The 13826-nt window shown below is 37.9% G+C and overlaps 1 protein-coding gene across 1 annotated transcript in view; it reads left to right on the forward strand.

Moving 5' to 3' along the window:
- Nucleotides 1-13826, forward strand: part of PDE4DIP (phosphodiesterase 4D interacting protein) — a 98203-nt gene that overhangs the window by 11594 nt on the left and 72783 nt on the right. The window contains exons 2-5 of the mRNA XM_063298583.1: nucleotides 4095-4171; nucleotides 8312-8420; nucleotides 8938-9095; nucleotides 9628-9745. Coding sequence (XP_063154653.1) covers nucleotides 4095-4171; nucleotides 8312-8420; nucleotides 8938-9095; nucleotides 9628-9745 — 462 coding nt within the window. The remainder of the gene's footprint in view (nucleotides 1-4094; nucleotides 4172-8311; nucleotides 8421-8937; nucleotides 9096-9627; nucleotides 9746-13826) is intronic.

The raw sequence follows: 13826 nt of genomic DNA on the forward strand, positions 1-13826 counted from the left end.
GATTGTGACTCAGCATCCTTCATGATTCCAATCTGTTTTTTAAAAACTTTATTTAATTTGGCTTATGATTGCATGTGGTTTAGGAGGAGTGGCACAAGAAGGAGGTTAGAGATGACAGAGTCCTGCATCCAGACCTGCCCTATTCCTGCTGCATTTGTGATTGATGGATGTTTTTCCCACCAACTAATGAAGTGCTAAAGAGTAATGCCAGAGGAATCAGCCAATCACTTTGTCTATCGTTTGCTGCACATGCATAATCAAGACAGCATCCTTTGGCAGGGAGTCAGAACAGGCACAATAGAGCCAGAAAACAGTCTAGCAATAGGGGCAGCAAACGTCAAATGGTATATTTTGCCAACTCAAAGATCAGTGAATAGCATTTTAACTCAGCAGTAGGGAAAGGCCAGAAATAGAACTATTTAAAACAAGTTACCTTTTCAAGACAATTAGAACTAAAAATAACTTTGTATTAACTGGTCAGATACTATGGAAGCTTCAATCTAAGATAAAGATTGCAGTTAACACAGACTCAATGGCTGTGCTATTACACAAATTTGCCTTTGCAAGAAAAAAAAAATACCTTGCAGACAGGCTTGGAGAATCCCTTGCAGGATTTTTAACTTTATTGTGATCTTAATAATAAATCAGCTATTATGTGCACTTTTTTAACATGGCAAAATAAGTAGTAATAAAGCTCAGCTTGAGCATTCTTTCTTTTTCTCTGCCCCTATTTTCCATGAATTTGCTTTGCTTACATTAAGTAACCTCTGCTTACATTAAGTAGACTGATTCAGCCAGTTGTAGTGTGGGTTCTGCAAAACTTCCCCCCTGTTGTTACAGGACTTCCTGATTGACCATGTACACACGAAATTTTTAATTATCATCTGCTATGGTACTTTAAAAAAAACCCTCATCCATTCCTATTACTGTGTACTAATACAAAGATGAATCCTTATCTGAAAGCAGTATGAATGGAAAGGATATTTTCCAGTAAATCACAAACTGAAATCAGTGCAAATACTAAAAGAGCCTGTGCAGTCTTAGGCACAGAAGAGTTCTAGTCACAGGACATAATTGCTCAGCTTTAGCCTTGGTTTGTCAGGCTGCTTATGGAATATTGTGGGCAGGTCTGGCAGTCATATTTTTAAAAGGATATTGACAAACGAGCACTGACAGAAAAGAATGCTTAAGATACTGAGGTGGTTAGAATTTAAGTCCTACAAGGGAACAGCTGGTCATGTTTACCTTGGATAAAATTAGATTAAGGAGAGATGATAGCACCCATCAAATATCTGAAAGTTGGAGCAGGTGGTTCTCTGTTGCTCAGGAAGACAGGATTAAAAGCAGTGGATGGAAATTATACAGAAGCAGGTTTTTAGCTAAATGTTAAGAGAAATTCTTTAATACTAAGAGCAGGAATGGCAATGTATTCAGCTAAAACATTTTTGAGTTAATAATTTGATCTGCATATATTAGCAGCAATATTATCAATTGAGATCTGCTTTGGATTCTTCCAAACCTATAGTATTCAACAGTGTTATTAAGATCATATTGGCTATTTGCAAGAACTTTGGATTAAAGAGTTGGGATATCATATATAAATAAATCAATGTTTAAGAGTTTTAAAATATATTAAATGTAAAATTATGGAGAGATACTTGAACATACAATATGGGCTTGTCCCACTATAGTTCTGTTTTGCTTTAATATTTGTAAGATTGTCAATATGGCTTGAGGAAAAACTATTTGCAAAGACGGGACATCGACAGGAGTGGGATAGGCCATAACCCCAATCAATTAAACTCTGAGTTCTGTGAACTATAAAATGAGTGCTGGTTGGTTGCATGCTGCCTACAGACCACATTTTTGCACCCCTGACAAGGTATTATGGGGAAGCTAGATAGCTACCTGTTGGGTGCTGTAGTGGCAGACATACTGCATTACATTTTTTTATTTTTTTATTTATTAAATCCTGCTTTTATTATTTTTATAAATAACTCAAAAACTTAATATTCTCTAAAATACTCTGAACAATTCTCCAATTCCATCAGACAGTATAAAACCACCAACAAAATAAAGATCCAGAAGCACAATAGAATAGTACAAAGCTATAACAGTTCTTAAAAATGCTGTGAAAAATAAAAAGTTCTTCATATGGTCTCAAAACTCTGTGCAGGTATAAGTAGGTGAACCTTTGCACATCAGCCATTTCACAGATGCAGAACCAGTGTAGCCATGTAACCTTCATGAGATTATCTTAGACTTGAGTTAAATAGATAGAGGAAGAGACATTCGGCAAATATCTTGACATTTTAGAGCTTGAAAAATTAAATTCATAATACAAGTAGCCTGTCACTGGATTATACTTATCTATTCTGGAGAAGAATCTGGCTGTCCTATTTTTAACTAACTGAAATTTACAACCACATTCAAAAGCAGCTCCATGTCTAACATATTGCAGTGTTGCAAGTAAGAGAGTGCCATAATGAGAGAATAGGTTTTTCAAAGCTGTGCTTCTCCACGTATGGTTATCAAAATTATATATCAGGGTGAAATGTAATTCATTTAATTCACAAGTATGTTTATGATAGCGCTGCTTCTAGTTTTAACCAATGATTTGTGTTGTTGGGGGGGTTCTTTTTGCTTCTTTCTTTGAATATGTCTGACTTGCCACCATGAGTAACCGAAAATGTTGTCATGTAGTTCTTGCAATATGCTTTTGTATTGTCTATTCCCATCTTGCTCAAAAAAGGAGGAAGGCTTTCTGTAGCTTGTCACTAAATGAACCTTTGCATTTAGGAGGCATGTTTCTTAGCAATGCTTTGATGAATAGCATTGGAAAGATTTTTTTGGTCACAGAGTAAACTAAAATATAAATTATGTTGTACCCAGTTCAGTATATTTGTGACTGTAAGTTTTAAATTTTAAAACTGTTTTGCCTACATGGGCACTCCAGCCGGTCTGTGCAACTTACATTCATTTCTGAGTTATCCTATTTACCACAGTTGTCAGCAGTAGATATCAAATTCCAAAGCAGTTGCCACTCACCAAGGGCAATAAGTGGCAGTGAGCAGAGGTGCACATGGATAACTGAAATAGAGAATGGAGTAAAGCTTCTCTTCCATCTCTATCTCCTATTCCACCAGAACTTTGCATGTTTATTTATACTATTTGTATCCCACCTTTAAAATAAATCCCTAAAATCCAGTTACGCCCCTTCCTGGAGCGAGAGGCCTTTCGAATGGTCACTCATGCCCTGGTTATCTCCCATATAGTCTACTTCAATGCGCTCTACATGGGGCTACCCTTGAAGAGTATCCAGAAGCTACAGCTGGTGCAAAATGCAGCTGTGCAGGCGATCTTGGGTTTCCCAAGATCAGCACACGTCACTCCTTTGCTCCGCGAGCTGCATTGGTTGCCAGTATGCTTCCGGGTCCAATTCAAGGTGTTGGTTATCACCTTTAAAGCCCTACATGGCACGGGTCCAGGTTACCTAAGGGACCGTCTCCTCCCCATCACATCAGCCCGTCCCACCCGGTCATGTAGAGAGGGCATGCTACGGACCCTTTCTGCAAGAGAATTCCATCTGGCGGGGTCCAGGAGGCAGGCCTTCTCTGCAATAGCACCTGCCCTTTGGAATATCCTTCCCCCACAAGTGAGATTGGCTCCCTCCCTCCTGGACTTTAGGAAACAGCTAAAGGCCTGGTTCTGTAATTATGCCTGGGGCGGGAGGGAAAGTAGCCATTCTTGGGGATGGTTAGTTTCTTAGAAGGACCCAGCTCTGCCTGCAAATCATAAAGAACTTTTAGCCATCGAGGTTTTTATTATATTTATTGTATTTGTATTATAGGGTTTTATAGTTTTATATTTTTATCTATGTTTTATTGTAAACTGCCAGAGTCCCTTTTGGGAGATGGGCGGTGATAAATTTGATTGATTGATTGATTGATTAAATAAATAAATAAATAAATAAATAAATAAAATTTATGAGTTTGGGTGGTTTCTTCCATAAATATGATTGAAATAAAAAGCAACTCACTTTGAAGTTTGAATTTGGTAGATTATGATGATTCTTCATTGTTTGTTCTTTTTAGAATATTGAGCTAAAAGTAGAAGTGGAGAGCCTGAAGCACGAGCTCCAGGAGAAGCAGCAAAGCTTGGATAAACCATGGTAAGTGCAGTATATTGTGTTGATAGAAATTTTATGAACCTGCTCCTTGATCACAGATGTTATATGCTACAACAAGGGGCGCCAAACTTTTTCTGTAAAGGTCTAGATCCTGCCTCTTCTCCACCTCTGTGGGCACAGAGGGTCTGAAGGCCAAGGAGTATGGCAGCCATTGGATGGCACTGGTCTGCCAGCAAGGAGGCCGCTGATAGGCCACTGCTGCCCAGGATGCTCCACCCCCGGATCTCAGCCCCACCCCTTGCCCTGAGGGTTCAGCTGAGGCTCAGGCCTGGCTATCTGCCACCTGCCCACCTGTCCATTCTTAGCTATAGGTGGCAGGCTGGATTTGACCCACAAGCTGTAGTTCCCCTACCCCTGTACTGAACCGTACTCATTCTCATATATACCAAGGTTACAATCCTGTGCATATTTGAAAAATGACCCACTAGGAAAAAAAGAAAAGAAAAGCTAAAGGTGATTTGTTGTTGGAATACAAAGTTATTTTCAGTACAAAGCTGGTGTTTTTAAAACAAAAACTGAAAAAAATGTTTTTAGTTCAAAATAGGAATTAATGCTAAGTTGTAAAAGCCCCTCCTAGGTGCCTTGGATATTCAATGCAAATGCTACAGTATGCATTCATGGTCATCTTCAGGGGCAGCAGAGCTGCAAGATAGGATGCAGTTATAATTTATGCCCACAGCGCATGCCTTTACAACACATCTGTCCATTAAATGTCTTTTTGTATGTTGCAAAATATGTACTTTCCATAAATTTGACAATTTCTTATGATTTGTCAAAGGTCTGCAAGCTATATAAAAAGGAACATGGAAAGGTGTGTATGCTGAGTCAGAACACAGTCCATGTAGCTCAGCAAAGGCATCCCCAGTGAGTCACAGCAGCTTTCAAGGGTTTTTCCCCAGACATACTTGGAAAGGCCAGAGACTGAACCTGCAAAGCCAAAACTCTACCACTAAGCTACAGCCATGCTCTTTATCACTAAACAATCCCTTTATCCTGTGAACACTTATTATACTGGGCTTTGCACAGCCAGTAGTGGTAGAATCTGGGGTAAAGTCCCTTTTGCAGATGGCATCAAGAAAAATGGATACATTTGTTGAGGATTTGGAGGTCTCTCAATTTCATATTGTTGATACTTTTCCCCATCATCTGATGTAACTTTTGATAACTTTTTCAGCATTAATTGTTGCATTGCATTTAATTTTATGTTAACATTGCATCTGAACTGCATAAATGTTCTTGGGACTGTACCTTTGTTCCTGTAATTTCAGATTTTGTGGCTAGTTGCACAATAAAAAAAGAAAAAAGAAAGATGAACTGATAGTGTTGTAAAATAGAACTTCCAGTTCTGCTAGTAGTCCTGTTGACTTGCAGCTGGGCATCAGATTTACTAAAATAGATAATTCTGTCCTTAAGAAATTTTACTAGATCTACTTATTTTCAATTGGTAAACTTGGGTTCTTGATAATATACTTCCACCTGTAGCCGAAATCCTCAAAAGTTGAAAATACAAGGAAGCTTTTGCAAGTTCTAATCTGGGTGATAAAAGTAAAGCTGAATGAGGGAAAAAGAAATCGAGGTATTGTATGGAGTATTCGACTCCCTTGTTAAGAACAATTCCATTGCCTACCAGCCTGCTTCTAGACTGAGTTCAGAATGCTGAATACGACCATACTCTCTTCAGTGTGTCTGCAAATCATCGTGCAGCTGATTGTTCATTAGCTATAAATACTGAAAAGCAGGAATAGTTCTTATTTTCAAAACTATTATAAATAATAGTTGGTCCTTATTTTTGTCTCCTATCTTAGCTTCTAGAAAGGTGAAAGAATTGCTCTTTTTAAAATGAAAGCTGGGAAACCTGGGATTCTGGCTCAGCTGGGGAGTCTGTTTACTTGCTTGCCACACTCTTGTGAATGTATGCAGTGAGACATCTGATAGATAAGATTTTAGTTTTGGTCAAGAGAATGTACTGGACAAAATAAAAATATTGTGTTACAAAATAAATCAAGTGAAGTAGCTCCGCTCAGATATGAAATTGCATGGCTTCTCTTTTCCTGAGGCTTGAGAATATTGTTGGGTTTGCTTACTATTCCCTAAGCTATTTGCTTTACATTTGTTGAATGCCATGTAATGTCTAGGATTTGGGTTAGAAAATATTTTTCTCCCTACGCAAAATCACATTTTGCACCCTAAGCTGTAGAAAAATTGAAATACATCCTTTGATTCTGAGCATCACAAAGAAACTTAGATTGATTTCCATCTAGGTGAGTACAACTTTTGATGATACCACTACACTGAAGATGAGATCTGATTAAAATAAGCTGTGCCTCAGCAAGAGTTCTATAAATGTATCCCTCCCTATTTATAACAGAACAACTGAGTTTTTAAAAGAACATTGTTTTCAGAAGTGGCTGTTTATGAACTGCCCTGTAAACGCCTTGACCAAAAACAACCCAAACCTTTAAACTCCTCAACAGCACAAAACCACAATACACTTTATTTAATACACCAATTTATGATACACTTAATAAGTCTCATTAAGTCTTAATGAGATGTATGATATGAACTTCCATACAATGGGATATTTCATTAGGGATAATCATCAGTTGGGCAGTCCTGGGAAAAATCGCAGCTGCATTAAGGTATTGCAGACAGATCTACATCGACACATCTGTGTACTCAGAAGCACCTTTGGGAGGCCAACTTTGAACTCTTTATTTCATTATATCTGAAGGAAGATTTGTTAAAGAAAATCTTGGAGAGAGAGATTTAAGAGATTGTGTATGTGTAGGTAGGTAGGTAGGTAGGTAGGTAGGTAGGTAGGTAGATAGATAGATAGATAGATAGATAGATAGATAGATAGATAGATAGATAGATAGATAGATATCGATCAGTCGATCAATCCTGATAATCAGAACAGTCATTCTATAATTAAGGGTTTACTGTCACACAAAGATGCTACTCTAACTATTTTTAGGGGAGATATCCTTCTGATGTATATGAGGTGCTTAATCTTATCTCCAAACCACCACAGAGGCAGCTTAAATACGTATTTAGCCATTCTAGTTTTAAAGTGATATTCTCCCTTTTCTCCTGGCACTACTCTTGCTGTATGAAAAATCTGTAATGCCTGCTGGACAATGTTGGTCATACTATGGTCAGGGCTGGCATCTACCTAACCGTTTTGGTCACTTTAGGCTGCTGTGGGCAATGGTGTTTTGTGTCCTCCAACTCTATTTGGAATATTCCTGGCTGCTGCCATAGGTGGACTCTTCTTCCCAGCAGGCCATTCCCTTGCTGCAGTTATGGATTTGGACTATATGGGAGTCAAGGTGAAATTGACAAGAATTCTGTCTGTTTCTCCTATTTAGACTGAGTGACAGGTTACAAGTAGCGCCTTCTGGCAACCCTTACTGATTCTTCCCTCACTTTACCTGGTGTCTGACTGACCATAGGCTCTGTGGAGGGCATGTCCAGAATCAAGAGGAAATTCTCCTGATGCCCTTTCAGTAGCTCTTTCCTTTGCAACAGGGTTCCTTGACAATAGTGCGTATGCATCATCATCAGTAACAGCAACTGAAGGGAGGTGGGGGAGAGAAGGGAAGGCCCTAGGAAGGTCAGGGTCAGGCTGGCCAGTGGGATAGCCCATGCTGGGAGACTATTTCTTACTGCTGAAATCATCACAGTAAGGAACAGATGCACAGGCCCACACCTATATGGAGGCAATGGCTGAGAGGAGGCAGGGTAAGAAGATAAGGGGGTGGGCAGAATGGTGGCATATGCCAGGGTGGAACATTGGCAGTGGCAGTGAAGAGGCAGTAAAGAGAGGAAGAGAAAGTGCTAGTAAGAATGGCAGCCTTGTATACAGGCAATGCAGAGGAGAGAAGAGGGGATGATGCACACCAGCTATGCCCCACTTTTCCCATGAAATCACTCAGAGTTCCCACCAAATTTTATTTATGCTGAAACCCAGAACAACCAAAACATGCCAGGCTTTGTTGTTGTTGGACCAGGGCTGATCCAGACAGTTTGGCAAAACTTCCAGAACACCATATGATTTGCTGTGGGTTAGAAAGAAAACATATTTTCCATTCTTTGACCATCATCTAAAACTATGAATTTTAGGACAGAAGCAGAGAACCAGAGCAATAAAAATGAAGCTGAGATCTGTCATCAACCAAAGAATAAGCATGTTTGTGAGACCCAGGAAAAAAAAATCCAGACACTGCAAGAGGTAAGAAAATGCTGATGATTTTGGTTGACTCCATCAAGCTATATCATTGCATAGTTTGCTGTCATGGTTATGGCCAAATTCAGGAAGCCCCATGGAAATAAATCTTTCAAAATAAAGCCAGTCATATTTTAAAGCATGAAAGAAGACATTTAAATCTGGTATTGGTTATTGCCTTTGAAAGAAATGTTCATGGAAGGAATGTTAATGTTCTTGCATTTATTTAATTATAAGAAGATGGCCAATTGTTGCATGTGAATAGCCTATCTTTCACTGTACAGTCATTACTCCAGGAACCCACTGCCTTAATGTTACCTTTGGAAATCTTTAACATGTCATATAAATATAAATTAACATGATTTTCAACCACTCTGGTCTCTGGTTTAGATGCAGCAACAACCACTATGATAAGTTATGCATCTTCCTTCATATTCCAGTGCAAAACAATACGATACTCAATTGTCTAAGTCTTCTGGAGATTAAATCTCCTGTCTGGTATCACCTTGGGTTCTCTTTCCAGGAGATGCAGTCTGCAAAAACCAAAGCAGAGAGGATGGCAGCCTTAGCTGAAGTTGAAAAGAAACACTGTCTGGAACTCAACAAGCAGCTGATGGAGCTTTCTAAGAAGCAAGATGAAATTAAAAAAAGCCAGTCTGTTCTTCTGGCAAAGAAGGACAAGTGCGTAGATGCGGCTTTTGTATTACATTTGTATGTTCCACCCATGAGGGGAAAATCTTTTGTGATGTTTCAGAAGTGTGTTTTTCTTTTCATTTTAAATCCTTCTGAATGGAGGCCTGAACAAACTTGGTCTTTCTCTTACTGATATGTGTTATATGTTTAATTCTGAGTCTTGTTGATATATGATGGGATATACAAACTACAACCAACAAAGCCTGAGGTGCAGCATCAGAGCTCTTTCAAAACTTGCACTGATAATTTTGTATTAATTTCATGTGGAAAAAATATCTGTATAGGAAATAATAAAATTAGCTGTACTTAATTTAATTTTAATTAATTTAAATCAAATCAAATTTAGTTCTTGTCTTGCCCCATCTCTCAGCATGTCACTTAAAGGTAAGTAATTAATCCCAGTAGTAGTAGTAGTTGTAATAGTAGTTCTCATTGTGCCATTCAGAAAGCAGTTATGTCAAAAAGCCACCTCTGTCCAGTGTTCCCCTGCTAACTTAACCAGTCCATTTCCCCTCTATAGGAAGATTGAGGAGCTGATAAAGAATCTGAAAGAGAAGGAACAGCTCCTTGAGCTACAGTCCACAGAGGAACAGAATCTGCTGCAGTATTTGGAGGAACCCCAGGAAATGAAAGTGCAGGTAATAGTGCGACTTCTACACATGCTTTTAGAGCACTGGATTAATGGACTTGTGAGATGAATTTAGAAAGGAAGTTAACTAGGATGCTTGAATAGATAACAGAGTAGAAGATGGCATGACACTACTGTGATTGAGCAAAGCAGTCCTTTCTTAGTGCTACTTGCAGTTTAAGCAGGTGTGGAAAACACACCAGTGGCCAAAATACTAGAAAAGCTCTTTTTTCTTTTTCTATTTTATTTCTACCTTTTTATTTTATTTTTTTTTGCACTTTAGCTTTGTCTTTTATTTCTTCCTTTTTGTTTTTTCTTTCTTACTTGCTTTTAGTTCGTATTATTCTTTTACTCTTGTTTCTTAAAACTTTCAATAAAGTTGTATTAAAAAAAAGAAAAAGAAAAGATCAGTTCCAGTAACAAAAAGTGCTAAAGAAAGTTTAAACTACCAAACAACTGTACTTATCTCGCAGACTAGTAAGTCCTAGGTTACATTCAGAGTGAAGAAAGAAAAGAAAGGTTGTTTGAATTCTTTTATTTACACCATAAAGAGCCTATCAAAAATGTTACATCTTCAGCACTTAAACCTACAATTAATCCCTCTTTTGTTTCACTCTTGGTTTCTTGTTCTTTTAACTGCTTCTTGATCATTTGCCAGCCTTACTGTCAAATTCTGAAAATCACCAATTTTAGTGATTGTAACATGACAAGAACCTCAAAATTGTTTACTTCATAAGGAATAATATCACATGGTATATCTGGCATAAACATAACTTTCTGCATACCTCCCATCTGAAAAGGGGTTTTAGCCAGAATTCCCACTAAACAAGTAAATCATTTCCTCCTTGCAACTTCACTCCTTAATTCTTTAATAGCCTCTCTAAAAGCCAGGGGTGGCCAGGTAGTAGTGGTGGTGGTGGTGGAATTGTACAAGAGACAGCTGTGCCATAGGAGAAGAGGAGAAGGGAAAGACTGTTTCCCTTACCTTCCCAAAATACCAGAAACAATTTGATTAAATTTTCAGTTTATCAGTCTTCAAATGCAGTCCACAAACTTTATTTTTTAATGAGACTGCTACTTTCTGAGTGGTACATTATCTTTTTTTAATTGCACAGACCTATGAAGAATTAACCTGTGAATAGCCATTGTATTCTGAAGGGGCACAGAATCATAAAAGAAAGACACCATTTTGGCCATCAAGTCCAACCTACCGCTCTTTTCATGATTCCAAATTAAAGAGTCCACACTAGATAACTGCCAGCCTCTGCTTACAGAGAAGCCCACCTCTTCCTAGTAAAGTGATTCTACTGTGAACTGTTTTTATGATATTTTTTCTAACCCAACCAGAATCTGTCTTTTAATTTAAATCCATTGTCCCATGGGCTGTCCTCTGAGATGACACAAAGCAGATATCCTTTCAAATACTGAAGAATACTGTCATAACTCCTCTCAGTCTTCTCTTCTCATTCCCAGTTCCTTTACTCTCTTTTCTTAGGGTTTAGTTTGTAACCCAGTGGTCATCCTGATTGCTGACCACAACAGAGTAAATTGGAATGATTATTTTACATAATCTGGAAAATATATTTCTCTTGATGTAGCCTCAAACTGTGTTTGTCTCTTTTGCAAATTTGCCTGGTATTGATTAAGAAAGAAAACAGAAAGGCAGAGAAAGCCAAATAAAGAGACAAACAAAAAGAAAAAAATACAAAAAAACCCCTAGAAACCTCAAAACTACTTCTACTGGGACTCCCAGATGAGGTGTACCAAAATAGTGTACAAACAACTCTGTTGCTGACAACCTATCTCCTTTAAATAGTGTTAAAAAAAACAGCTATTTTTTAAATTCAGACTATGCCACAGCAATAAACTTCTTTGCAGCACCTGGATCAAATAACTTCTTCATGCTGGAATCTAAGAACAAATAAAATATTGTTTGAAAAAATAAAAAGATTTAATATGTTTTTGTTTAGCTGCCAGAAGAGATTAACTGAATAATCCATTTCTGAACAAATCTGGAGAAATAATTATCTTATTTGCTTTGCTTCCCATGTGAGAGATCCCACTTGTCATTATAAATGCAAAATGTGGTCTCGTACTATAAATCTCAAGTGTCTCATAATAAAGGGAGTAGGTTTTTGAGCTAGATGAGTGGAGGTAGAATCCAGCATGATAAAAGAGACTCTGATTTCAAGCTTGAATGCGTTGAAGAAATCTCACGTATAATCTTTTCCCATGAAACCTGCTACATGCTTTTCTTTCTTGGCATTAAAAGGAATGTTTAGTCATCATAAATTATTTCTGTGATAAAGACCCTATAAAAAGTACCTTAATATTCAATATTTTTTTTATTCTTAAAATTATTTATACATCTGTGGCATGTGGTTTATCAGAATTTTCAAGCTGAGTAATTCTTGTTTGACCTTCCCTTCATTTTTCAGTTGATCAAATTTTCAGTTGTAACAAAACTGGAAATAGCATGAGTATTACATCCATGGAATATATAATAGAAACTTGAGGCAAGCCTTTGTTTTACACACCAGAATTGCAAAAATAGGTTGGGTGGCAATCTAGGCTGTCTGCTACCAGCTAATCCAAGTGCAGAAAGATTGGCAAAAAAGATTATTTTTATTTAAAAAATCAGAAAGCTCCTTCTAAGGAAGTATTGTGATGGCAAAACCCAGCATCGATCACTTAACAACTCAGAATCTGTTCCCAGAAAACTCTACAAGTTCTTAATAGGGAGATCTACCCAATTTATTTAAATACAGGTAGGCCTTGGGTTAAGACCATTCATTCAGTGACCATTCAAAGTTACAACAGTGCTGAATGAATGCACTGGATGGGTCCTTGTAGTTCTTGCAGTCACAGTGTCCCCATGTTCATGTGATTGCAATCTCCAATGTTCCCTGCTGCCTTCCCACAAGCAAAGTCAATGAGGAAGCCAGCAGGAAGTCAGAAGTTGCAGTCATGTGAGGTCCTCACTTAATGATCGGCATGGTCCTCGTTTAACAATGGCAACCAGGACTGCTGCTAAGCAATGAGATCATGTGACATCACACTTAATGACTACATTGCTTAGCAATGTTAGTTCTGGTTCCAATTGCCATAGTAAGCTGAGGACTACCTGTAACTCTCCAAGCACTCAGCCAACATATTATAGGGCAGAGAGAGAAAGAGAATGCTGATCAGTCTCATCAACATTCTTTAGTAGTAGCCACCAACACTTAGCAGTCACTTAGCAGAAGCCAGCAACAGCTGGACAAAAAGACAAGCTTAATTTACTTTATAATAATAAACAGAATTTATATTCTCATTCTTATCTGGATAGTTATTTTGTTTTCAAATATTGTTTCAAAAACATTTTAAGCCAAATGTTGCTGCTGCATGCTTCTTATAAACATTTTTGCAAATAGAACAACTTGATGGTTATTTTAGCAATATAGTACAGTACTAGAGCAAAATCATGTTAATGCAGTCTAAAGGCTCTAAGGTAGATAAGAATCATGCACACACACAGCTGGGTCAGAAAAAGAGTTAAACAGAAGAACAGTGCAGGACAAGAGTGATATAAGGGTATGCTTGAAGTGGAAACAATGTTTTGTCTTGAGCAATAAGCATCTTCCAGAGAGAATGCTTCATTACAGCCAAGCAGGTACATTTGCACGTCTATTGCTATGACAGAAAGAGCTGTGCATGTGATGAGCATTTTCAAGCATTGAAAGGGATTGGCATAGCTGCAGGGCTGGTTAATGAGTACTTCCATTAACGTTACAACAGCAGAACAAAAGAAACCAGTATTATAATTTTGCGAGGCTCTGCCAACAATGTTAGCATTTAAATCATACAGTGGCAGCTCATCAGTAAAACAGGAGAGCTAAAACTCCCCATACAAATGAACCAACACAGATATTATTTCTAATTTCTTAAATGCACCCAGAGTTCAACATCAAGTAGATGAAAAAATCACGTACAAGAATGTATACATACCAAAAGCTCAGCCAACCAAGTTAGTCTTCTTTGCTCCCTTTAACTACCCATATTTCACTTAAAAATTAAAAGTGAAGCACAAAAGCAGCACACATAGATGAGAT

The sequence above is a fragment of the Candoia aspera genome, chromosome 3, assembly GCF_035149785.1.
Source record: "Candoia aspera isolate rCanAsp1 chromosome 3, rCanAsp1.hap2, whole genome shotgun sequence".
Taxonomy (NCBI): Eukaryota; Metazoa; Chordata; class Lepidosauria; order Squamata; family Boidae; genus Candoia; species Candoia aspera.